The sequence below is a fragment of the Pan paniscus genome, chromosome 1 (genome assembly GCF_029289425.2).
Source record: "Pan paniscus chromosome 1, NHGRI_mPanPan1-v2.0_pri, whole genome shotgun sequence".
In the NCBI taxonomy this organism is placed as follows: Eukaryota; Metazoa; Chordata; class Mammalia; order Primates; family Hominidae; genus Pan; species Pan paniscus.
The window spans coordinates 101634770-101661585 of NC_073249.2; the positions used below are offsets into that span (position 1 = coordinate 101634770).

The 26816-nt window shown below is 44.9% G+C and overlaps 1 protein-coding gene, 1 long non-coding RNA gene, 1 other non-coding gene and 1 pseudogene across 3 annotated transcripts in view; 1 reads left to right on the top strand and 3 right to left on the bottom strand.

The window, feature by feature from the left end:
- Positions 1 to 26816, bottom strand: part of LOC117978246 (neuroblastoma breakpoint family member 15-like) — a 512107-nt pseudogene that overhangs the window by 476569 nt on the left and 8722 nt on the right.
- Positions 35 to 10749, bottom strand: LOC134730754 (uncharacterized). Its single transcript, XR_010112703.1, has 2 exons — positions 6045 to 10749; positions 35 to 5279 (listed from the first exon to the last, which is right to left on the bottom strand). It is a non-coding gene; the product is annotated as an uncharacterized LOC134730754 (long non-coding RNA).
- On the top strand, positions 6175 to 6248 carry TRNAN-GUU (transfer RNA asparagine (anticodon GUU)). The gene has a single exon. It is a non-coding gene; the product is annotated as a tRNA-Asn (tRNA).
- Positions 24526 to 26816, bottom strand: part of LOC100982596 (notch homolog 2 N-terminal-like protein R) — a 49086-nt gene continuing 46795 nt past the window's right edge. The window contains exon 5 of the mRNA XM_055102325.2: positions 24526 to 26351. Coding sequence (XP_054958300.1) covers positions 26293 to 26351 — 59 coding nt within the window. The 3' untranslated portion in view covers positions 24526 to 26292. The remainder of the gene's footprint in view (positions 26352 to 26816) is intronic.

Consider the following 26816-nt stretch of genomic DNA (forward strand, 5'->3'; position numbering starts at 1 on the left):
GGAGTTACCTCTTAGCCTCTGTTTTTTTTTGCTGTTTTTCCCCCCCTCCCTGAGACAAGTCTCGCTGTACCGTCCAGGCTGGAGAAGTGGCGCGATCTTCCCATCTCAGGCTCCCGAGTAGGACAACCACACGCCACCACACCCGGCTAGTTTTTTCTCTTTTTTTTTCTTTTCTTTTCTTTCTCTTTCTCTTTCCTTTCTTTTTCTTTTTTCGTAGCGGTTTCACCATTCTGCTCAGGCTGGGCTCCAACTCCTGGGCTCAAGTGGTCCGCCCAGCCTTCTGAAGTGCTGGGATTACAGGTGCGATCCATCTTGCCCTGGCAGCTCCTGCTTTTCACCACAGCATTCACGGGAGTTTGTAGGATTTCTGTGCTGGGGAAACGTGTACTCAGTTAATAGAGCCAGGTGGAAATTGTACTCAGAACTGGTGGTTTTCTTTGGAATGAAAACCGTGCATGTTGGGGGCTCTTAGTGTCCCCGTTCAGTTGTAGACATAACACCCTTGCTTTGTGTAGAGGGAGGGCTTTGCCCGTGCCCTGGTGCCCCGGCGCAGGGCATCGAGGCCTGCAGATCAGAACCGCAGTCTAACCTATGTCTTGGCGGAATACCCTGCTAATTCTCCCTGGAATGTAAGATGGGAGGTCTTGTGAGGAGGTTTCTACAAGTAAGAAAACAAATTTCCATTCGGTTTTTATTGACAAAATTGAAAATTATAATAACTGAGTCCAGCCTCTCAGATGACAAATGTCTTTTGCACTGAGAGCTGGGAACCGCCGCTTGCCTCAGCTCCTGCGTGCAGGTGCAGCCCTCGCTTCCCTCCACACTTTCTCCAGCGGGTGTCAGTTCCTCCACAAGAGGCAGACAGCGTTCTGCAGAACCACAGCGCTCAAGGCCTTCGAGAGCCAAAAATCTCGGAGCGAGCTGCCCTGTCCTGGCTGTACCTCACAACTGACCTAGAAATGGCCTTTGCTGGGAGCAAAGGGTAGGGGGGAGATGGTCGTCGGAGCTGGGGCCTGTGCACTGGACCAGGTTGACCCACGGGAGGGGAGGTACCCAGAGTTAGAAGGGGGCCAAGCACTGAGACCTCACCATCCTCAATCTCCAAAAGGACTCAGAGAGATGCAGAGACTGAGACAGGCTTCCTTTTTCAAGGAAAGAGAAAACTACTGAGGAAGGCCCCAGGGGCTCTGAACCAAAATCCAGACTTTTTTTCCACCTGCAGCTTTTTGTTTTTATTTTTGCTTGAGAAGGTGTCTCGGTCTGTTGCCCGGGCTGGAGGGCAGTGGCGCAATTTCGGCTCATTAAAACCTCCATCTCCCGGGTTCAAGCAATTCTCCTGCCTCGGCCTCCCTAGTAGCTGGGACTACAGGTGCCCGCCATGACGCCCGGCTAATTTTTGTATTTTTATTAGAGACGAGGTTTCACCATGTTGGTCAGGCTGGTCTCAAACTCCTGATCTCAAGTGATCCACCCACCTCAGCCTCCCAGAGTGCTGGGATTACAGGTGTGAGCTACAGCGCCCAGCCCGCACCTGCAGCTTAATCCCATTTCGCTGGTGCAACTTCATCCTTCCGTATGCTCAGGCCAATGAACAGTACTGTAGGCTGGTCGTTCTTTGACCCCTACACATCCTATTGGTCGGAAAATTATGTTTTCTCTTTGGTTAACCGCAGACTTTGATATGCACACTCTTTCTTGGTCTGAAACCCACCCAATAGTCCCATACGTAGATTTTTGGATAAACATAGAAATGGACCCTTCTGACCTGAAAGTTTGAAACTCGATATTTGTTTTATTTGAGTTCCTTCCTTCAGGCCTATCAAAAAAGATATCAAAGAACTGAAAGTCACCCAGACAATGAGATGCCGGACCCCTCACTCATCCTGATTGCTTCCTTGCCCCTCCCTAGTTCCTGTTTTCTTTCTTTTCTTTTCTTTTCTTTTTTTTTTTTTTTTTTTTGAGACAGAGTCTCCCTCTGCCTCCCAGGCTGGAGTGCAGTGGCGCTATCTTGGCTCACTGCAAGCTCCGCCTCCCGGGTTCACGCCATTCTCCTGCTTCAGCCTCCCGAGTAGCTGGGACTACAGGCGCCCGCCACCATGCCCGGCTAATTTCTTTTCGTATTTCTAGTAGAGATGGGGTTTCACCGTGTTAGCCAGGATGGTCTCGATCTCCTGACCTCGTGATCCGCCCGCCTCGGCCTCCCAAAGTGCTGGGATTACAGGCGTGAGCCACCGCGCCTGGTCTAGTTCCTGTTTTCTTACACACTGTCACATTTTTTCCCTGCCATCTAAGCCTCTAGTTTTGGTTGGTCAGGGAGATGGATTTGAGACTGAGTTCTCATCTCCTCCGCTGCAGCACCCTATTAAAGCCTCTTCCTTGGCAATAACCGTCTCAGTGATTGGTTTTCTGTGTGGCAAGCAGCAGGAACCCCAGGTCTCTGAACTTTGGCAAAGGAATCTCCTGATAAAGGCGGGATCGATTTTACTGACCAAGCTGAAAACGATCAGACGTTTGAAAGCCTTAATCTCGGAGCCTGTCGGAGTTTGGTCTGCCCTTAAGGCTTTTCTTTGGGCCTACCAGTCAAAATCAGCCTGGCCAAACCTGTCTTCAAGGACCAGGGGCAGGGCCGGCTTCTCCCGCCGGGTCGTCAGCCACCTTCCCCTTCCCTGTGACTTGAAGAGAAGCTTCAGGGGGCGTTTATTCAATTTGCGAGGAGCCCGCGAGGCGCAGGTGCGCGGTGACTCTGTGGTTCCCACCGCACCCGCTGTCCTCTTTGGTCCTCTCGCTGTCACCGGCAGGCAGTAACGTTCCGGGTGAGCTAGGGCTCCGAAGACACCAGGCAGGGAGGGACCAGTGGGTAAGGGCACCGCCCGTTTAGGTCCTGCGCAGGAGGGATCCGAAAAAGGTCTTGAAGAAATAGAAAGGGAGGGCCAGATGCGGTGGCTCACGCCTGTAATCCCAGCATTTTGGGAGGCCGAGGTGGGTGGATCACGTGGTCACGAGTTCGAGACCAGCCTGGCCAAGATGGTGAAACCCTGTCTCTACTAAAAATACAACAAGTAGCCGGGCGCGGTGACGGGCGCCTGTAATCCCAGCTACTCAGGAGGCTGAGGCAGGAGAATCTCTAGAACCCAGGAGGCGGAGGTTGCAGTGAGCTGAGACTGCCCCGCTGCACTCTAGCCTGGGCAACACAGCAAGACTCTGTCTCATAAATAAATAAATAAATAAATAAATAAATAAATAAATAAATAGAAAGGGAGAGTTGGAAGTAGATCAAAGAGAAGAAAAGAAATCCTAGATTTCCTGTCCGAAGGCACCATGAAGATGAAGGCCACCTCTTCTGGGCCAGGTCCTCCCGTTGCAGGTGAACCGAGTTCTGGCCTCCATTGGAGACCAAAGGAGATGACTTTGGCCTGGCTCCTTGTGAGGAAGCCATGCCTAGTCCTGTTCTGTTTGGGCTTGATCCCGTAGCACTTGATTGTCTCTCCTGGACTTTCCATGGATTCCAGGGATGCAACTGAGAAGTTTATTTTTAATGCACTTACTTGAAGTAAGAGTTATTTTAAAACATTTTAGCAAAGGAAATGAATTCTGACAGGTTTTGCACTGAAGACATTCACATGTGAGGAAAACAGGAAAACCACTATGCTAGAAAAAGCAAATGCTGTTGAGATTGTCTCACAAACACAAATTGCGTGCCAGCAGGTAGGTTTGAGCCTCAGGTTGGGCACATTTTACTTTAAGCGCACTGTTGGTGGAACTTAAGGTGACTGTAGGACATATATATACATACATACATATAATATATATACATATTTATGTGTATATATATACACACACACATACACACACACACACAGGGTCTTGCTATCTTGCCCAGGGTGGTCTCCAACTCTGGGTCTCAAGCGATCCTCTGCCTCCCCTTCCCAAAGTGCTGGGATTACAGGTGTGAGCCACCTCGCCCAGGCCATTTTAATTTTAATTTAATACTTTTAATTTGAATACACAATCCAAAAATCATATAACAAGTACAGGAAACCCACCTTATGCCAAGTTTACAAAAACAGGAAAGATATGTCCATGACAAAGCGTCAAAGTGGCAACATCCTAAAGTACTGAGAGAAAAAAAGTTATTCTAGAATTCTATGCCAAATTGAAATATCTTTCAAAAATGTGACTGAAATCAGGACATTTAAAGACATACAAAAAAATGACAGAATTCACCGAACCACACTACAAGAAATATGAAAGGAGTCCTCCAGGCCTAAGGATAAGGATACCAAACAGAAATCTGAACCTACACAAAGAAATGGAGACGACTGAAAGTCGCTATGTACGTACTTGGATGTTGGGGTTTATAACATGTCCAAAATCAAATTCCCTGACAACACTAGCATAAAGGCCAGAAGGGGAGGTATAATGTCACTTGATGGCAGACAGATAAAGATGTATTCTAGGGACCCTAAAGCCATCACTGACATAACAAAAGAAAGAGTTACAGCTAATAAGCCAAATAAGGAAAGAAAATAGAATGATATATATAAAAAAAAACATGTAATCGCTGGGTGCGGTGGCTCATGCCTGTAATCCCAGCACTTTGAGAGGCCAAGGCAGGCAGATCACTTGAGGTCAGGAGTTTGAGACCGGCCTGGCCAAAACGGTGAAACCCCGTCTCTACTAAAAATACAAAAATTAGCCCGATGTGGTGGCTCGCACGGACCTGTAATCTCAGCTACTTGGGAGGCTGAAGCAGGTGATTCGCTTGAACCTGGGAGGCGGAGGTTGCAGTGAGAGCTGAGATGGCGCCACTGCACTCCAGCCTGGGTGACAGAGCGAGACTCTGTCTCAAAAATAAATAAATAAGTAAATAAATAAACAAACAAAAACTGTGTAATCCCTATGCTGGAGCAACTGCTCTCCAGGCCTCTACCCTATAGAAATACACAAATGGCCAATGAGAAGTGTACAAGAATGATCACTGCCGCATTATTTGTAATCATAAAATAGTAGCGCCAAAGTAATTTCAAAGATACATGAAAATCGTTTTATTTATTTAACAAACACAAACAATTGAACAAACAATGGAAGCAAGTCCTTTTGCCTAAAGGAACACAGAGGGTCATGAGGATGTTGCTCCTCCAAGGATTTCGGTGTTCCCCAACGGCTAGTTTTGGGTCTAGTTCTTCTGGAAGATCTTATTCTTGGGGAGCTACAGGTTCTGGCGTTTGGGGCTCTTTCAGGTTCTATCTCCATTTTCCCCTCAATTCCTCCCCATTCTGCTATAATAAAAAAAAATTCTCACCTCCGGAAGATCCCGCCTGTGCCTCCCCGCCAGCCTTTCAGGAGGTCTGGACGTCTGGTCCACCGCTCCCCGGCTTCTTTCCCCGCTTTTGCTTTTCCCCTCCCCTGCTCCCGCCCTCCGGCCTCAGGACCCGACCACCGCCCAGCTGAGCCCCCGTGGCTCCACCGCGCAAAAGGTGCACTGGAGGCCCTGCCCGTTGCCGCCCCGCGGGGTGCCAAGAAGTCAACGTAAATAAATGCTTTGTAAAAGGAACTTCCCCATGGAAAAATCTCTCATGATTTCCATTCTCAAGGCTCTTCAAAGGACTAAAAGCTAAAAGGATGGATTCATTCGACAAGTCCTAGTCCTGCGCCCTGGTGAGTGCCAGACCCTGCTCCCCGCGAGGGGGACCCACGAGCCACCCTCACCACGATCCCTGCCCTGGTGGAGCCCCCGTGCGGAACACAGGATCTGAAGATGGCAGCGGAAGCTCCGCAGCGGCCCCAAAAGCGACTGGGCAGGGAGGGCACAGGCTCCCTCACTGGGTGAAGGCGGCGCAAAGAACGGGAAGAGCCATCCCGGGAGCCACCGGGCGTTCAGCCTCCCTAGGGCCCCCAGGCGGCTCGGGCCGGGGTCTCAACCGGGGCCTTTCCGGGGGTTTCTGAAGCAGGCGAGGGACAGGGCGGGCGAAGACCATTCGGCTATCCTTCCGGCTCCAGAATCTCCCAACGCGCAGGTGTCCAATGTGACCAGCGCGACTTACCGCTCCAATCTCTCCGGTCTTCCAAGGCCTTGCTCAGTCGTCCTGCCGGGCGGGCCCTGAGGATGCAAGGGACGGAGGAAGTTTCGTGCGTGCGCCCTTCCTATAGCGCCCAGTAGAACTGATAGTTCCTGTCTCTGTGGCGCAATCGGTTAGCGCGTTTGGCTGTTAACCAAAAGGTTGGTGGTTCGAGCCCACCCAGGGACGCTTGTTCGAGCTTTTAAAGTATTCATGCATTGTCAATCACTAGATAAATGGGGAAGATTTTATCTTCCTGGAGTCCTAAGCCACTATTTGTGACTTATCCATGTCAAGGGCCAGCCCACCTCCCCGACCGGATTCTTAACCGAGTGTCTCCTGAAATCCTGGGTTTATACGTGTGTAACTCAGGAATCCTGAAAGAGACCTAGGAACCCACTTCTGGTGTGATAAAATTCTAATTCAGTCCGTTATACGCTTAAACGAGTAATTTACATGCCTCCATTTTTTCATATTTTAATAATAGGAGGTCAGTAATATCCCGAGGATGTGCCTGGATTTACTGATTGCTCTATCAATAATGTGACCAGTGGAATCATTCATCATCATACTGATCCTCTCCATCATTTTTGAAAAGAGTATTTTTCCTCACTTTGTGCATGATTTATTTAACCCTTTTCAAAATGTTTTTGTTAGCCAGGCATGGTGGCAAGTGCCTGTAATCCCAGGTACTTGGGATTCTGAGGCAGGAGAATCATTTGAACCTGGGAGGTGGAGGCTGCGGTGGAGGCTGCACCAGTGGAGGCTGCACCGCTACACTCCCGCCTGGGCAACAGAGCGAGACTCCATCTCAAAAAATAAAATAAAATAAAATAAAGTTTTTGAGATGAGGTAGGTTTCATTGTTTTAGGATTACAAAGAATGTTGCAGCCACCTTTCTTGTACACATATCTTTGGTCATTGTGGAAATGTTTACACCGCAGATATTTCTATAGTGTAGGGAAGTTGATGCACTATTCCTACATTATAGGGTTTACATGATGCTTCTAATTTGAGTACATTCTGCAAATGTATCTTTCACGGGAGCCGTACCAAATAATATTCCAATAGCAATATTTATAGGAGGAAAAATGTGCAGAAGTGCAATTGAGCTTCGTGCCTCTCCATGGGGCCCATGTTCATAAAATGGTGGCATTAGCAATCATCTGAGAGTGGAGTTTGTGGCCCTCTGACATCAAAAGCTGAAGCAGAGGACATGAAAACCCTCACTGTGCATCCTCTCTAGTCTGGCCAGAATCATTCCTAGGTCGGTGGTCTCTTATCAGGAGGGAATGCTGCTTGCTTGTTTTCTCAAAATCACAAAAGTGAGGGAAAGCATCAGGCCGTTGGTTGATAACAGTGGTGAAGCAAGTCTTTCCAAAGGGCTGGTTTGTTGTTAACCCTTAGGGAAAAAAAAAGCCTAATTCTTTTTTTTTTTTTTTTTGAGACGGAGTCTCTCTCTGTCGCCCAGGCTGGAGTGCAGTGGCGCGATCTCGGCTCACTGCAAGCTCCGCCTCCCGGGTTCAGGCCATTCTCCTGCCTCAGCCTCCCGAGTAGCTGGGACTACAGGCGCCCGCCACCACGCCCGGCTAATTTTTTTTATTTTTAGTAGAGATGGGGTTTTACCGTGTTAGCCAGGATGGTCTCGATTTCCTGACCTCGTGATCCGCCCGCCTTGGCCTCGCAAAGTGCTGGGATTACAGGCATAAGCCACCGCGCCCGGCCAAAAAAGCCTAATTCTTACCAGCTGGTGCCGTGCAGTTCCAGGCTCTTGGTGTCCCAAACAAAGACACCAAGAGCCTGGAACTGCACCAAAAACCAAAACCAAGGTAGGGGCAAGATGATAATCACAGAATGTCACCGGTATATGTTTAGGTTCAAATACTATTATGAGAAGTGGCAGGTAAAGGAGGTAGGAAAAAGAAAACACATCATGTAATTGACTGTTGTATGGAAATATTTGATGCTGAAAGTTATAATTTAAAACTATAAACCAAATATTAGAAGTGTGTCTAGTTCAAAGGGAGGAAAACCATCAAAAACATTTTTAGTGCAATATTTAACATGAGCTATACAACCCTTCCTAAATGCCAAAGGCACACACAGACACACACACAGACACACACACACACACACTCACACTCACGAAGAATACAAATGACTAGAACCAAGAAATGTAAATACATTCTGCTACATATGGTAAACATAGCCTACAATGTGGAAGAGATTAGAAAATAAACATGGAAATGAAATGTTTTTATTAATTTGCATCAGTACCCACCAAAAACAATCCGCATAATCAAATATTATAACACTGAATGTAAAAAACAATCCAAAAGTCCAGAGTGATAGGCAAAAGGTTTTAATTGTATAGATTAAAATTAGCTTTGGACAAAAATTAAAACTCAGAGAATGTTTTCTTCCTTTTGCAACAGCAGACACTAGTAAAAACAAAGGCACAGTAAAAATTGAGACCCAAAATTTGCAGTGTAGAGATATGAATATAATAATAGACACAGGGAGGATTAATAAATGATAAAATGTTTAGAGGATGATCATTAGAATACAGGATATTTATACTCTTGAAAACCGCTTTCCCAAGTACTTCATTATAAGTAAGGTGTCTCTAAAAGGGACAGATCTCCTAGACCCCTCCTTAACCAAGTAACCAGTCCTGATATAATGGTGATGGACAAACTAGACCTTCTCTGCCCGCAGATGGGCTGAGGTTGGGAACTCACAGCATTGTCTCTGCAGTGTTCCCGGCAAAACGTTTAGGCTGAATTTAATCATGAAGACATTTTCAGACAACTTCAGAATGTAGATCATTGAGCCAGACAGCTGACCTGTCCTCTATAAACAAGTCCATGTCACCACCATCCATGACAACAACAAAAAGATGAGGAAATATTTGGGGTTCAAAATAACTAAAGAAATGCAGCTACATTATCTTTTTACTTTTTTTGAACCCAAAATATCTCTTCTCCTTTTTGTTGTGTGATTTGTGGTGATATGGACTATGTGAAGGAGACAGGTCAGTTGTCCTGCTCAGTGTTCTACATTCTGCAGTGGTCTGGTGATTACCTCCTATGAAACTCAGGCTAAGCGTTTTCTGCAAGAACATGGCATTGTTCATATTCTGCACCGGCAGAGTCCTGGGTGACATGCTGTCTCCTGCCAGCGGCTCCTGACTCCTGTTCTCTACAGGATGGAATTGAGAGGAGCAGGGCTAAGGCCTCCCAATGCTGTTTGTCCATCTAGCTGTGGTCTTCCTAAGTACTGACACCAATTGGAGGCTGAAGGACTGTGGCTTCTCTAACCAAAGGAGCCTAGCGGGTTAACAATTGTCAAGAGCAGTTGGTGGTTCTGAAATACAATCCTCAGCCAAGGATCCCTCCTGTGTTACAGATGGATCAGCTAAAACAAGCCAACACTGAAGACACAAAGAATGATGTTAGGTTCATTGAAACCAGGGTAACACCTTTGGATGAGCTAAACACAAAGATGACACTGACCTTGAGCAGGTATAGAAGCTCAGAGACATGCCTGCAAAATGAAATCCCTGAGAAATTTTGTAGCTACCCAGAGATACGTGGTTCAAATTAAAATGTCTGACTGATCACTCCCGGCATGTGCTGCACAGTTATGTGAACGTGTCACACCTAACGTGGGTCCATTGTCTTCAGACTGAGCACAGGTTGCCACTGGCATGGTTTGAGAATAGGAATAGAGCCATGCCCACTGACCCATCCTATGTCTGGGCTTCCAAATGGAACTGTACTTTCATTCAAATCTTCACGTGCCTATAGGTCCTGCCTGCAGGAATGACATCTCTCGGCTTAGTAAGGGCTGCTTATTGTGGGAATATGACTTCCATCTGGAACACCAGGTGGAGACTTGTCACCGTCAAAGTAAAAAACCTATTGTCCACGTAAAGGGCGAAGCTGATGTGCTGTTCCTCAAATGAGTAAAACACACTTCTGTAGTGCTGGAATGAGTCAGGTAGTTCAAAGTACATTGACGGAGTCGAATAACATCTATCCAGTGAGTCCTGTAAGACTTCAGGCTCTTCCACTTCCATCAGCACGCCGTTGAGCCTGGAAAAGGAGACAAAACTAAAGAAGCAGCCAGGGAAAATCAGACACCACAGAGCCCCACTAGATTTCAGAAGTAACATAAGGAAGTGGTTAGAAAAGAAAAAGGATAGATCCATTAATGAGGTAAAAAAAAAAAAATTATTGCCTTTATGTTGGGATAGAACAGGGCCAGGTAGAAAACAATGAAAAAGACAGACAGAGACAGAGACAGAGAGAAAGTGAGCTAGTGAATTGGCCAGGTGGCATACTGGTAAGGGAGTAAAAGGACACTCTGAGTTAGTGCCCTCATGACACACAGCAAACTGTGATCATGAAAAGAGTGAGCTCAATAGTTTTCCATAAAATATGCTCAAAATTCGATGCAGTGGCCATGAGAGTACAGCTTTTGAAGTATGGTCAACCTATGGTACGTTAGGAAATGATAAGGGGAGGAAGAAATGGAAACCTAAACATCTACTGCAATGAAAACCAACAGCAATGACAGTAGGAGTAATTCAGCCTTCGTTGAAAACGTGACATCAAACACACTCTGGTTTCCCTGAATCTGTTGCCTCCAGGTGTTAACACAGAATTAAGCATCCACAATTGCTGAAAGTTACCTGGGGCATGGTGGGTTTTGATCTTCCTCCCCTTCTTTTCTTCCCCTTCTTCTTTTCTTCTTGGATCTTCTTCCCCTTCTTTTCTTCCCCTTCCCCTTCTTTTCAATTTCTGCAATAAATTCAGACATGGACAGACACATTAAGCTGATTCCCCTACACATATAACAATCCACTGTCTAATCCTCACACAGGGACTTCAGGCTCCTCAGCATAAGAATAGGACACTGTGAGAGATATATTTCAGGAGGCCTGAAGGCTGGTCGTGATAGAAATTCCTCAGTTTTTCTCCCAGAAACTGTGGGTAAAATGTCCCTATTCTAGTAGATCGTTATCCCAATATCATTTGTCCCAAGTTTGTGCAAACAGTTATGCCATATTTTTCCAATCAATTTAAAGCAAATACCCTCAAATGATTTCTAGGAGAAAAACTGCAATATTTAGCCCTGTCTCATCAAATACTCAGATTGTTCATGGTTGTGAGGACTTTAGACACTGAAATTAGAGTGAAAAAGGAAATCTACAAACCCTTGAGTCAAAATCATAGTTCTCTGAATTTGTCACATCTGCCCAGGTCCAATGTCATGAGAATAGAATCAGAGTGCCACAGGCATGGCCTGAGACTAGGAAGAGAGCCATGTTCACTGACCCATCCCATGTCTGGGCTTCCAGGTAGAACTAGAGTTTCATTCAACCTACATGTGCCTATAGGTCCTCACTGCAGCAATGACATCTCTCAGCTCAGTAATGGCCACTTGGAGCAGGAATATGATCTTTATATGGAAGACTCAGTGGATCCTTATCACCTTCATAGAAAGGTATTCACCTCCCACGTCAAGAGAAAAGCCAACATGTTTTTCCTCCAATGCATAAAACGAACTTCCATAGGCCTGGCAGGAGTCAGGCTGTTCAAGACAACTGGAAGGAGTTGAATAACATCTATCCAGTGAGTCCTGCAAGACTTCAGGCTCTACTACCTCCAGCAGCTCCCTGCTGAGCCTGGAAAAGGAGGAAAAAGTAAAGAATAAGCCAGGGGAAATCAGACACAACAGAGCCCCAACTAGGTTTCATGGGTAGCATAAGGAAGTGGTTAAAAAAGTAAAAGGATAGATCCATTAATGAGGTAACACATTATTGCCTTCATGTGGGGACAGAACAGGGCCAAATGGAAAAGAATGAAAGAGAAAGACAGACACACACACACACACACACACACACACAGACACACACACACAGAGAGAACGAGCTCAGTGAATTGTCCAGGTGACACACTGATGAGGGAGTAACAGGACACTCTGAGTTAGTGCCCTCAGGACACACAGCATACAGTGATCATGAAAAGACTGCGCTCAATAATTTTCCATAAAATGTGCTCAAGTTTCCATGCAGTTGCCATGAGAATACAGTTTCTGAAGTCTGGTCCACCTACAGTAGGTTAGTAAATGATAAGGGGAGGAAGAAATGGAAACCTAAATATCTACTGCAATGAAAACCAACAGCAATGTTACTAGGAATAATTCAGGCTTGGTTGAAAAGATGTAATCGATAATGTCAGCCCGCTCTGTTTTCCCTGAACCAGGAGTCTCCAGATGTCAACACAGAAGTAGCTGTTCACAACTGCTCAGTTACCTGGGGCATGGTGGGCCTTGGTCTTCTTCCTCTTCTTGGTCCTTTTTAATTCCTGCAATACATTCAGACAGGGACAGACAAAATAAGCCAATTCACCTACACCCATAACAGTCCACTGTCTAATCCCCACACAGGGATCTCAGGCTCCTCAGCATGAGAACAGGACAATGTGAGAGATATACTTCAGGAGGCCTGAAAGCTGGTCATGATATTCTTTGGTTTGCATCTCAGAACCAAGGGTGAAATATCTCCATTCTGGTAGATCGTTATCCCAAAATTATTTATCCCAAGTTTGTGCAAACAGTTATGCCTTATTGTTCCCATCAGTTCAAAGAAAATGCCCCAGATGATTTCTAGGAGGAAAACTGCAGTATTCAGCCCTGTCTCATCAAATGCCCAGCTCGTTCATGGGTGCAAGAATTTTAGACACTGAAATTAGAATGAAGGAGGAAATCTACAAACCCTTGAGTCCAAATCATAGTTCTGTGAATTTTTTACATCTGCCTGGGTCCAATGTGCTGAGAGCGGGCTCAGGTTGCCACAGGCATGGCTGGAGACTAGGAATAGAGCCTTGCTCACTGACCCATTTCATGTCTAGGCTTCCAACTGAGACTACAGTTTCATTACAACCTATATGCGCCCATAGGTCCTGCCTGTGGCAATGACATCTCTCCGGTCAGTAAGGGCCACTTGGAACAGGAATATCACCCCTATCTGGAAGACCAGGTGGAGGCTTATCACCTTCATAGTAAGGTACTCACTGTCCACGTCAAGAGCCAAGCCAAGGTACTGTTCCTCCAATGAGTAAACAGCACTGCTGTAGGGCTGGCCTAAGTCAGGCAGTTCAAGATAACCTGAAGGAGTCGAATAACATCTATCCAGTGAGTCCTGCAAGACTTCAGGCCCTTTCTCATCCAGCAGCTCCCTGCTGAGCCTGGAAAAGTAGGAAAAAGTAAAAAATAAGCCAGGGGGAATCAGAAACCACACAGCCCCAGCTAGATTCCATGGCTAACATAAGGAACTGTTTAAAAAGAAAAAGGACAGATCCATTAATGAGGTAATGAATTATTGCCTTTATGTTGGGATAGACCAGGGCCAGGTAGAAAAGAATGAAAGAGAAAGACAGGGAGAGGGAGAGAGAGAGAGAGGAGAAAGTGAGCTCAGCGAATTGGCTGGGTGACACACTGATGAAGGGGTCAAAGGACACTCTGAGTTAGTGCCCTCGGGACACACAGCGAACAGTGATCATGAAAAGAGTGGGCTCAATAATTTTCCATAAACTTGCTCAAGATTCCATGCAGTTGCCATACAGCCTTTGAGATCAACCTACAGTAAGTTAGTAAATGATAAGGGGAGGAAGAAATGGAAACCTAAACATCTACTGCAATGAAAACCAACAGCAATGTCAGTAGGAGTAATTCAACCTTCGTTGAAAACATGAAATTGAACACACTCTTGTTTTCCCTGGACCTGGCATCTCCAGGTGTCAACACAGAATGAAGCATCCATAATTGCTCAAAGTTACCTGGGGCATGATGGGTCTTGGTCTTCTTCCACTTCTTGGTACTTTTCAATTTCTGCAATAAGTTCAGACATGGACAGACATATTAAGCTGGTTCTCCTACACACGTAACAATCCACTGTCTAATCCTCACACAGGGACTTCAGGCTCCTCAGCATGAGAATAGGACACTGTGAGAGATATTCTTCAGGAGGCCTGAAGGCTGATCACAATAGAGAGTCCTTGGTTTTTGTCCCAGAAACTGTGGGTAAAATTCCCTATTCTGGTAGATCGTTATCCCAATATCATTTGTCCCAAGTTTGTGCAAATGGTTATGCCATATTTTTCCAATCGATTTAAAGCAAATGCCCCCAAATGGTTGCTAGGAGAAAAACTGCACTATTCAGCCCTGTCTCATCAAATACTCAGATTGTTCACGGTAGCGAGGATTTTAGACGCTGAAATTAGAGTGAAGGATGAAATCTACAAGATCTACAAAATTGAGACAAAATCAGAGTTGTGTGAATTTGTCACATCTGCCCAGATCCAACATCTTGAGAGTAGGATTAGGGCGCCACAGGCATGGCCTGAGACTAGGAAGAGAGTCTTGCTCACTGACCCATCCCTTGTCTGGGCTTCCAAGTGGAACTAGAGTTTCATTCAACCTACATGTGCCTATAGGTCCTCCCTGTGGCAATGACATCTCTCAGCTCAGTAAGGGCCACTTGCAGTAGGAATATGACCCTAACCAGAAGACTCAGTGGATCCTTATCACCTTCATAGAAAGGTACTCACCATCCATGTCAACAGCCAAGCCAACACGCTGTTGCTCCAATACGTAAAAGGCACTTCTGTAGGGCTGGCATGAGTCAGTCAGTTCAAGACAACCTGAAGGAGTCGAATAACATCTATCCAGTGAGTCCTGCAAGACTTCAGGCCCTTTCTCATCCAGCAGCTCCCTGCTGAGCCTGGAAAAGTGGGAAAAAGTAAAGAATAAGCCAGGGGGAATCAGAAACCACACAGCCCCAGCTGGATTTCATGGCTAACGTAAGGAAGAGTTTGAAAAGAAAAAGGACAGATCCATTAATGAGGTAACAAATTATTGCCTTTATGTTGGGATAGAACAGGGCCAGGTAGAAAACAACGAAAGAGAAAGACACACACACACACACACAGAGTGAGCTCAGTGAATTCGTCAGGTGACACACTGATGAGGGAGTCAAAGGACACTCTGTATTTGTGCTCTCAGGACACACAGTGAACAGTGATCATGAAAAGCATGTCCTCAATAATTTTGCATAAAATGTGCTCAAGTCTCCCTGCAGTTACCATGAGAATACAGCTTTTGAGGTATGGTCAACCAATCCAGTCTCTCATTGCTGGATATTTGGCTTGGTTCCAAGTCTTTGCTATTGTGAATAGTGCCGCAATAAACATATGTGTGCATGTGTCTTTACAGCAGCATGATTTATAATCCTTTGGGTATACACCCAGTAATGGGATGGCTGGGTCAAATGGTATTTCTAGTTCTAGATCCCTGAGGAATTGCCACACTGCCTTCCACAATCGTTGAACTAGTTTACAGTCCCACCAACAGTGTAAAAGTGTTCCTATTTCTCCACATCCTCTCCAGCGTCTTCAACATTCTTAAAGAAAAGAATTTTCAACCCAGAATTTCATATCCAGCCAAACAAAGCTTCATAAGTGAAGGAGAAATAAATCCTTTACAGAGAAGCAAATGCTGAGAGATTTTGTCACCACCAGGCCTGCCTTACAAGAGCTCCTAAAGGAAGCACTAAACATGGAAAGGAACAACCGGTACCAGCCACTGCAAAAACATGCCAAACTGTAAAGACCATTGACGCTAGGAAGAAACTGCACCAACTAACGGGCGAAATAACCAGCTAACTTCATAACGACAGGATCAAATTCACACATAACAATATTAACCTTAAATGTAAATGGGCTAAATGCCCCAGTTAAAAAAACACAGAATGGCAAATTGGATAAAGAGTCAAGACCCATCAGTGTGCTGTACTCAGGAAACCATCTCACATGCAGAGACACACATAGGCTCAAAATAAAGTGATGGAGGAAGATCTACAAGCAAATGGAAAACAAAAGAAGCCAGGGGTTGCAATCCTAGTCTCTGATAAAACAGACTTTAAACCAACAAAGATCAAAAGAGACAAAGAAGGCCACTACATAATGGTAAAGGGATCAATTCAACAAGAAGAGTTAACTATCCTAAATATATATGCACCCTATACAGGAGCACCCAGATTCATAAAGCAAGTCCTGAGAGACCTACAAAGAGATTTAGACTCCACACAATCATCATGGGAGACTTTAACACCCCACTGTCAATATTAGACAGATCAATGAGACAGAAGCTTAACAAGGATATCCAGGACTTGAACTCAGCTCTCCACCAAGCAGACCTAAAAGACATCTACAGAACTCTCCACCCCAAATCAACAGAATATACATTCTTCTCAGCACCACATCACATTTATTCCAAAATTGACCACATAGTTGGAGGTAAAGCACTCATCAGCAAATGTAAAAGAATGGAAATCACAACAAACTGTCAGACCACAGTGCAATCAAATTAGAACTCAGGATTAAGAAACTCACTCAAAACCGCACAACTACATGGAAACTGAACAACCTGCTCCTGAATGACTACTGGGAAAGGCAGAGATAAAGATGTTCTTTGAAACCAATGAGAACAAAGACACAACATACCAGAATCTCTGGGACACATTTAAAGCAATGTGTAGAGGGAAAATTATAGCACTAAATGCCCACAAGAGAAAGCAGAAAAGATCTAAAATTGACACCCTAACATCACAATTAAAATAACTAGAGAAGCAAAGCAAACAAATTCAAAAGCTAGCAGAAGACAAGAAGTAACTAAGATCAGAGCAGAACTAAAGGAGATAGAGACACAAAAAACCTTCAAAAAATCAATGAATCCAGGGCTGGTTTTTTGAAAAGATCAACAAGAAAACCCTGTTTGGCTAGTTCACCTGGCTCATCTGATGGCAAGTTCCTATCTTGAGAGGACTATGAAATTAAAACCAATACAAGTGCCACAAATAACATACAACATTGTAAATCAGCACAATTTGTAGCTGGGTGAATGGAAGAAATAGTTCTATTCATCACTTCCTCATTTTCCCTAAATCTACAATCTCCAGATGTCACTACTGAATTAACAGCCAACAATTCCACAACATTACCTGGGAGACACTGGCCCTTTTTCTTCCTCTTCTTCATCATCACTTTCATTTTCTGTAAATAAATTCAGAGAAGCAGGTCACATTAAGCAATTCATACTTCACATATGAAGAAATCACTGTCCAGTCATAGCACAAGGACATAACTATTCTCAGTGCAAGAATAAGGATTCTGACAGGAATATTCTAGGGTGTCCTAGATTAACTTTGGTGAGAATTAGATGACCCTGCTTTCCAGATCCACAGGCCAAAATCTCCCTCTACGTGTAGACCATAATGCCATATTCCCTACCTGAGTCAAAGTTAAACAAAATTTTTTCCCCAAAAAAATCTCCAAAAATTGGTCAAACAATTTTCTAAGAGTGTTGCTGCAGTACGGACTTATATCACCAGGTAACATGGACATTAAATGTTTAGAGGCATCTATACATGAAACACGACTGATAGATAAATTTGAACAACTCTTGCTTTAAAAAGAATCTGTGATTTGGGAGGCCAAGACAGGTGAATCATTTGAGGTCATGAGTTCAGGACTACCCTGGCCAATATGGGGAAACCCTGTCTCTACTAAAAATACAAAAATTAGCCAGATGTGATGTTGTGCACCTGTGGTCCCAGCAACTCAGGAGGCTGAGGCAGGAGAATCACTTGAACCTGGGAGGCAGAGGTTGCACCAAGCCAAGATGGTGCCACTGCACTCCAGCCTGGGTGACAGAGCAAGACTCCATCGCAAAAAAAAAAAAAAAAAAAAAAAAAAATCCACGATACTACAAAGAAACATTGGATCAGCCATTGCATTGACAGGGTGGAAAACCAGGGTCCAGCCTTGCTTTATGGAAATATATCAGCAAAGTAAAGAAGAAAAGTTTCTGTCCTGATTTCAGGGTGACTGTGCAGCTAAGCAAGCTGACTTAAAGGAGATCCAGATGAAAGCTGAGAGCAGTGAAGCCTGGGGAACAATATTTCCAAATACAAAGGCAAGGCTGCCAGCTTCCTTAAACAGGCATAGAAACTCCATGGACATTGTTCAGGGACAGATGACTTAATCACAGATGACAAGAGATACTGAATCGAAGCTAGGAGGCCTGACAGATACTGCCTGTGCACCTCCTGCACTCAGGTGACTATGAGATTGTCACACTTGCCTGGGGTTGAGTAACTTGATACTGGGGACTGGCAGACAAAGGCATGACATTAGCTGAGAAGGACAAAAAAACTCCCTGATATCTGTTTAGAAACCCATCATAGTTTTTTATTCAAATGAATTTGTGTTTATAGAGCCTGTCTTCAGAGTTTATCTTCGTCAGCCTAGAGAGAGGTATGAGACACAAGGAAAACAGAGGCTACCTGGAATAATGTGTACAGCATCCTCCCATTCAACATGAGAGGATGAGCCAATGAGAGTTGAGTCGACTTTGTCTTCCTCAAATGTGATTTTGGTTTTCCTATGTGGCTGGTTGGAGTCATAAGGGCCATGGCTATTTGAATAAGTGATGGCACATTCCTCCAGTGAGTCCTCAGGGACTTCCTTTTCTTCAGCCTTCTGCATCTCCCTGATGAGCCAGGTGGGACAGAGATGACAGAAGATTAAACACAGAGGGATTGAACCCCAGGGAGTCCTAGCTGGTTTTGACAGGCGGCATTAAGAGAGTGGTCCCAGAAAGCAAAATGGAGGTTCCCTTAAAGAGGGAACAGGCAATCCTCTTCTCTCTGCAACAGAGCATGGCTGCCATGGGAACCAGAGAGGAAGAGAGCAGCTGGTGTTCATTGCACTGGACAGATAGGAGCTGAGGAGGATGAAGACTCAGCTATCCCTGTATGGTGCAGACATGACACTCGGCACACATAGAGAAACACGACAGCTGCCGCACCCTGTGTCTAAGCTGGGTTCAATTTCACATACTGTGGCCAAGGGGATGCGGGCTTTTGGCCCACCATAGATGCCAGAGAGGGTGTGCCTCCTAGACATTTTCATGTGTTACCACCCATTACTTGCTCCTGAGTATTCAGTGTTACCTGGGGGGAGATGATTTCTGCACTTTCTCAGCCTCCTCAACTTGAACATCTTCATCCTCATCTTCGTCATTTTCTATAAATAAAAAATGTTCGTTCAGATATTTCCCACTTCACATTCCGCAAGCACAGTCAGCCCAACGTGCACAGAGACATGAACATCTACATATGGTTCAGCATTGTACTGAAAACTCTCATGTTTTATCTTTCACAAAATGCCCTGGCATGGTTTCTTGATCCATCGGGCAATGCATTTCTGATGTGGAGGGCCACCATCAAGATGTGGCCAAATACTGAAAAGACCTTTTGCTTCCCATATCACTGGAGGCTTGTGCAGCCTCTCTCTGGACTTTGGCAGCTGTCTCCCCCATCCTACCACAGATCTGATTCCCAGGAACAGGCTTGGTGTCCTGTCACAGCTCGCATTTCAAACCTCATTCTTTCTCTTAGGAGAGGACAAACTTGTCCCACAGTCCTCTATGCGTCATGAGACAGCACAGGCCCTCCATGTGGCTTCTGCTGTGTTATTCAGGGACATTCTATCCATGGGGAGTGATCCAGTCTGAAGCACTTCCTACCACCAAATGCCCCCACATCAAGTGCCTTCTCCAACACCACATGGAGAGGGGCTTCATCTCATTTTGAAAAGCATTCGTAAGTGTTCCCATATTTGGATGCTTCAGAGCCTTGCAAGAGACAATTTGTCTGCCTTTGCAGATGCAGAGAGAGAAACTCTGGAAAGATAAATCACTCACTCACCGACACTTACTAAGAACATTGCCCAAAAGACAGCCTGGGAACCTTCATTCTTAGCCCAGAGCTCTTTTCACTCCAACAAGCGCCCTCCCATCACAGCCTCCTTCCTGTCCTTTAAAACTAGACAGATGCTGCCTCTTGCTCCAAAGACCACCTTCCATCAAGGAAGGAGGGACACTTGCAATACTGTGACCTCCAAACCCATGGGTTTCCCATCTCTGTTCTTACCCAGGAAGTCCTGGTCATGTCATGGCCACATAGGTGTAGCGGAAAAAAACCCCACTGATACAACTGTCATTGTGAAAGTATGGAGGTCTGGAGCCTCTCATAAGCCTGGGGTTTTGGGTCATCAGGGCCTATGGCCACCTTACCTGGGCTGAGCTTTTGGACAAGTTGCTGTGCCAGTCTACACCCCTCAGCCAGCTGTTCTTGGAGGTCCTGCCCCTGGGACTTGTCCGGCTCATCCGGAGTGAGGAGGGCCTGGAGATGCTCATTCAATGAGCGGGCGGCATCTCTCCCTTCCCGTAACTTCTCCTTTAACTGGGTCAGCTCTCGTTCCTGAGAGTGAACCAGGACTTTATATTGCCTAAGGTGAGACAGTAGAGAAAATTTAAGAGTAGAAAGGGTTGAGTGATCCGTTCAAATATTGCAACAGAGACTTCTGAGACAATGTCCTCAAGGAGACCTTCAAGCAGAAGGTCAGCACATGTTGAAAGGAATGTCTGTGGCCAAGAGAAAGAATAGAAAATGGTTTACAGGCTTCCTCTGTATCAGAGAGGGCTCCTGCAAGATCCTCGATGATGTTCCATTCATCTTTCTCTTCTGTAAACAAAAGTAGGTGTCTTCCTAATTCCGTTTCAAAAAGACATCCTTTCAGTTCCTCACTCTGGCCATGGACATTTCCATGTGAAAATACACATAGTGCATCTGGCGGCCACTAGATACAAAGCCATGTACAGAAATGAGGCCAGATGCAGATGGGGCGAATTGAAAAGACGAAAGAAGAAAAGAATGACAGGGTCGAGAAGGCAACATTGATTGAGTGAAAGAATGAGAAGCCGCAGTCAGTCAGGAGGTGATTCTCACTAAGGGTAAGTGGGGTGGTGACGGCACACCATTTTGAGTATACTGAATGCTGCTGTGTGGTTCACACTCCTCTGGTTAATTTTGTGTTATGTAAATTTCACATCAACAATTACTTGTTTGAAAAAGAGAAAACAAGGCCCTGACAAACAACTGCAACCCATACATTTTTATTATACTTCTTCTCTGCTTGATAAATACTTGTGTGTTGCGAGCCTGCCATGGCAATTCCTGCCCTTCCCCTGGCCCAGCTTCGTTCTTATTTCTCCCCACCGAGCTGTTGTACTTCAGAAATGTACACACCTGCCCCCCTGCCTGCCCCCATGGGGTCCCCTCACCTGAGCTCCTCAGCTTGCTTGAGCTGCTCTGCAAGCTTCTCCTCCTTGAACTGTCGTCGCTCATTCCTCAGCATAGATTTTATGAGGTCTTCGCACTCTTCATATTCTGAGAAAAGACAGACACGCCTGCCTCGGTGGAAGGCTGGACATGCTGCTGTGGTCATTGCCTACAGGGCAGGAGCCAGGTCCATCCCAAGGACAAAACTCTCCCCAGTACCAGGATGTAGACAGGGATTTCCACATCTTTACTCTTCAGTCTCCTGACTTTCTGGCATCTGATCCTCCAAAATTTAGAGATGAAGAAAGAGAACCTCAAGGGCACATCAAGGAAGCTGACAAGATGATTCAACCACAACGAAGTGGAGTCAGAATTCACAGTCCCTGAGGTCTGACTCTGAATGCGGGGCCACTTTCCCAAGCCTTGCAGCCTCTCCTCTAAAACACTGCACTGGGGCATGAGTAGTGATTTCTTGTACAGTCGGGAAGGCCCCTAGGACTATGGGACTGATGGTTTCCCTTTTACTGGGAATTTCAAGGACAAGTATGCGAAAGATTTTTAAAATCTTTGATTTTTAAATCATATCTTCAGTTATGATTTTAAGAATCATATCTGAAGCATAAAGTGTGACACATAACACCATAAGGCCATGAAGGAAATATGCCCAAATGCTAATAAAATTTGTGTTAATTTAGAAACAGCAGAATGAAGAACTAATAGATAGTGTTTACTCTGTGCCAATAAATGTTCTAGGAGATTGACAAGAAATAGCTCATGTAATTCACTGCAGCAATTTACAGAGGTAGGTATTATTGTAGTACCCTCTGAACAGGTGAGGTAACTGAGGGACAGACACGACAAGCAACTTGGATGGAGCCCAGGAGACAGGCCCACGGTCCCTGCTCTGTACACTGCACTGCTATCTCCACACATTCTCAGGTGCGATCTTTCTTCCTCTTTAGCAACAAGACTCTGTGCCCCAGGAAGCAGGACTTCAGTCTCACCAAGCTACTCTCTGCTTTTTATTCTTATTTTTATTTATCATTATTATTATTATTTTTTTTACCAGTCTTGCCCTGTCGCCCAGGCTGGAGTGCAATGGCAAAATCTTGGCTCACTGCAACCTCAGCCTCCTGGGTTCAAAGGATTCTCCTGCCTCAGCCTCCTGAAAAGGGGTGATTACAGTCACCTGCCACCACGCCCATCTACTTTTTGTATTTTTAGTGGAGATGGGGTTTCTCCATGTTGCCCAGGCTGGTCTCAAACTCCTGACCTCATGATCTGCCCGCCTCAGCCTCCCAAAGTGCTGGGATTACAGGAGTGAGCCACCATGCACGGCCCCTACTCCCTGCTCTTGATGCTGTCACTTATAGACAGCACAGGTTCTATTAGGAGTAGACTCCTCTTGAAGCCCCTCAGAGCAGGTACTGGCTACTATCACCAAGTTTCCCTCAGAGTCACGAGAACAGAGCTTTGCCTGTTGGGCCTCAACAGAAACTTGAACTGAATAAAAGTTCACTAGTCTCAGACATTTAGAACAACAGACTAGATGTTATTTGTCTGCAGGATCTTATATGGTACAGAGAGGATTCTTGAAAACACGATTGAGCCTCTTGGAGAAAACAGGTCATTCTGCGCCTGTGTCAGAAATCAATAAATGGCAGTTTAACTCTAGTCCCACCCCCACCTGATTGCAAACATGGAAAGTTGCTAAATACTTTGGTACCTCTGTCTTCCAACTTTAACAAAATGTTAAAATACCCATTTCTGTTTTCCTAGAAGTACAGGAAGGATGAAATTATTTTTGATGGAGAGAGCATTTAGTGTCTCAGAGAGAAGACAGGACATCATTCATCACTTTCATGATGGTGAGCCTATAGATCTTACTGTATTTCTTCTGTCCGTTGGCCAGGAAGCCGGCCAGTTGAATTACAAAACATTTCTCTTGGAGGCTTCTGAACTGCTGTTTCTTCTCTGCCAGCTGGGGGCACAATTTCTCATTGATTTCTAGAATGTTCATCTCTGCCTACTCGCTGGACAAAGGGCCGGCTGATACCACCATGCTGACGTTTGTGGCAGAAGAGGTGAGGCCAGGGACTGGGGAGAAGAAAGGCAAACACATGATGGGTTAAAAACTGGTGAAATCAAACAGGTTTAATCAGGACTGAGGGATGTCAGTAACTGAAATTCTTAACTTACTCTTGTGAAAAATGTGTTCACTCCCCACAGCACTTTAGGATCCTTCACCGCAAAAACAAGGTTCGAGGTGCCTGAACACAGAGCTGAAAGCACTGCCAGTAGCTCAGTCTCTGATAAGAGTGAGGTAGAATGTGGCCAGCGTGCCAGGTAACCGTCTGCAGTTGCCATAACAGAATTAGAAGGTGGGGGTGTCACGGAATCTTAGGAGCCCTGCATTCCAATTGCCCAGGCTTTGCTGAAACACAGGCACCCTAGTCTCACCTGAGGGTCACCACCAATGGGGATCATTCCTTCAGCATTCACTCTCAGTATTCGTGTACCCTTGTGACAATGCCACAGACCCGTGTCTTTCCCAATACATCTAAGCATATTCCTCACTGTTTATCTCTTGTCTGTACAACATCATCAAGGCAGAAACAGTTTCCCAACAGGTTATATTTTCTTAATGGTAGTCATGAAGTCACCCCACCTGCTCTCAGTTAAAACAGAGCTTAAGGCTTTTCCACAGGTGTAAGATATCAAACTTTTAGCCTGCCCTGATATCCTCCGGGTCTTCTGCAGTTTTTTCTATATCCACTAGAAAGTGAATGAATAATTCTTTTTTTTAAAATGTTTTCTTTCCTGTCTCAGTATTCTTGCTGCTGCATCCCATTGTTAGACTGATTTCTTCTTTCTTACTGGGGCACCTTCTTGGGTTTTCATTACATTCTAGACCAGTTTGACATCCCTACGTCCAAAGCTCTTCCTCTATGTGGGTTGATTTGTTTTTTAATGTCACTGAGCACTACATTTTATACTTGTCACTTATAGATGTCATTCTAGTGCCACAAGACCTCTTTTCAAGGTATCAAGTGATCAAAGTCATTTATATAGAGGTCTCCGAAAACATGTGTGACCATCTATCTTGGGAAGTTTTGTAAACCTGATGCTATTTTGTTGTTTCCATTTTGTTTTCCCATATACTGAAAAGAACAGGGCCACGAGCAGTTCTTATGGAATATGGTTTGATATATATTTTGTTGAGATGACCTAACACCATTGATTTTGGGTTGCATTCCACTAACAGAACATGGCAAGATCAAGGTTATGGTCAGGGTTGGTTGGCGATCCTCAGTGTTGCAGTGCAGTAGAAGGTGAGTTTAAGGTGAGAGGAACAAGTAGGAAAGAGTGATCCCCTGAACCACCTCTTCACTTTCTCAGCTTTCATCCCCACCTAGGTTTTGTGAGCCTGGAACTTGAGAGACTGTTCTGTAGCCCAGGTCTCCTAAGATTGGCTGCTGGACTTGCCTGAGTTGAGGGTGCAGTGGGTTGACCCTGGGCTGCCCAGCATTCATGTGGAAGTGAAGGAAGGAGGACTGGTTAATCCCATTTGAAAGCATCCCTCTCTGCAGCCCGCACCATCTTCCAGTGACACTGTAAGGATACTGCTTTGAGATGTATCAAAGGCTTTAAGTCAATGTATTTTCTAGGGTGTGGGAGACCTGACATTCTGTGTCAGAATGAAAATCTGTCAAGTTTCTAAATGAAAAAACTGCAGGTTCACAAAGTGTCATGGGTTACTTGAGGTCACAAAGGGATGAGTTTTCAGCACTGCCAATAAAAGCAATCACAATAATTATTCAGTAATTATTCATAGGATCCATACAATCCAGTAAATATTCACATATTTAGTAATTATTCATTGACCAATTCGTACAAGGCATTTTGCTCAAAACTGTGTTTATATTTGGACATTGTATCTTCATCATAATCCTTAAGGTAATGCTATTATCTATAAGTAACAGATAAGAAACCTGAAGATGAGGGACAGCTAATCACGTATTTGGCCATATTTCCATTTTTTGGTTTTTGTGATGCTGGAAGAATGACCAGAATGGGTCACGGGAAGAGTATTCATTCCTGTATTATTTTCCAGGACAGAGGTGTGCCCTTCTAGAGTACTGGTACCAAAATTCAGAAGTGTCTGAAACCTTGCTTTAACAGTATGGGAAATAACCTCTATCACCTGGAATTTCCCTGGAACTTTGGAATATACAAGAGAAGTATGAGACGTGGGTCTTCCCTTGGCTGTGTTTAATTCACTCTTCTATGGAATACCAATGATTCTCACTAAGACTTTTGCCTTTTTATAACCATAATGTATGTCTTATGGAGAAGATTTTACACTTTGCTCTATTTAGAAAGAATAAACATGAGCAATAGTTTTAGGTTTTATGCCCTGGACTTCATATTTTTCTGATTTCTGTTTTGAGATTAAATTCTCATGTAAATAGAAAAATAATTATTATTTCTCATCAGGCCAAGTTTGTTATCAGCTTGAGTTTTTGAAGATGAAGCACAAACTTTTGATTTTATCTTTGTCCTCATCAGCGCCACTCATTGTCTCTCAGTATGACCTGGACTTGCCCCTGCATTTACCCTCGTCCTGCTGAGCCATCTCCATGCACTGCCCAATTCCATCAGTGATTCGGGGTCCTCCCAAGGCTCCCTGAAATGTGCACAGGGATCAGGACATCAGACACATTCCAGACACAAAGGCAACCCACACTGTAGAGTGAGCAGCTGTGTTCCCACTTCCCTAATGTTCCAGTGATGTCCTCAAACTGAAGGGAACACTTTCCCTTTTTAAGGGTCTGTTCTTCATGTCTCAATGCCTCTGATCTAGTGAACACAACTGTCCTGAAACTGAAAGAACCTGCTAAATTTCGAGTTTCTGGTTAGGTGGCTAGAATAGGTTTATAAGACTTCCTTACTTACCTATGACTGCTGAAGTTTGAATTCTTAGCAGTATGATTCCTTTTCTTGTAAGCTGAGCAGCTTAGGAAAGATTGGCCATGTTGCTGTGCAAAAAGAGGTAAATTTAATTTCTACTCAAAGCATGCTTGAATTTGAAACTAGGGCTTCCACTCTTCCAAAGTTGGACTGTCACTACCTCAGGCATGTGTCCCAAAGGGCTCATGTCTCTGTTGTACTCAAAGTTCTAATGGAGCCCAGCAAGCCAGATCTCCTTGACTTCTAGGTTCCCTCAACAGTTTCTCCTCTGCTTTAGAGACTGCCTTGAAAATATTCTTGTCCTGCTGTTGTGTTTTGGCTTTGGAATGATGTGATGCAGCTCAATGGGTCCTACCCCCAAGTTGATCAGAGTAAGAAACAGCTGGGAAAGTCAGTGCAAATTCAAGTTCATCGTCCTCCTTACAGGGATTCTGATTCAGAGGGCTCAGGTGGGGCCTGGAATGTGTTTGTTAACATGACTCAGATGTGCAGTCAGTTTGGGGACCCGCTGATACCATCGACCTTATAGTTTA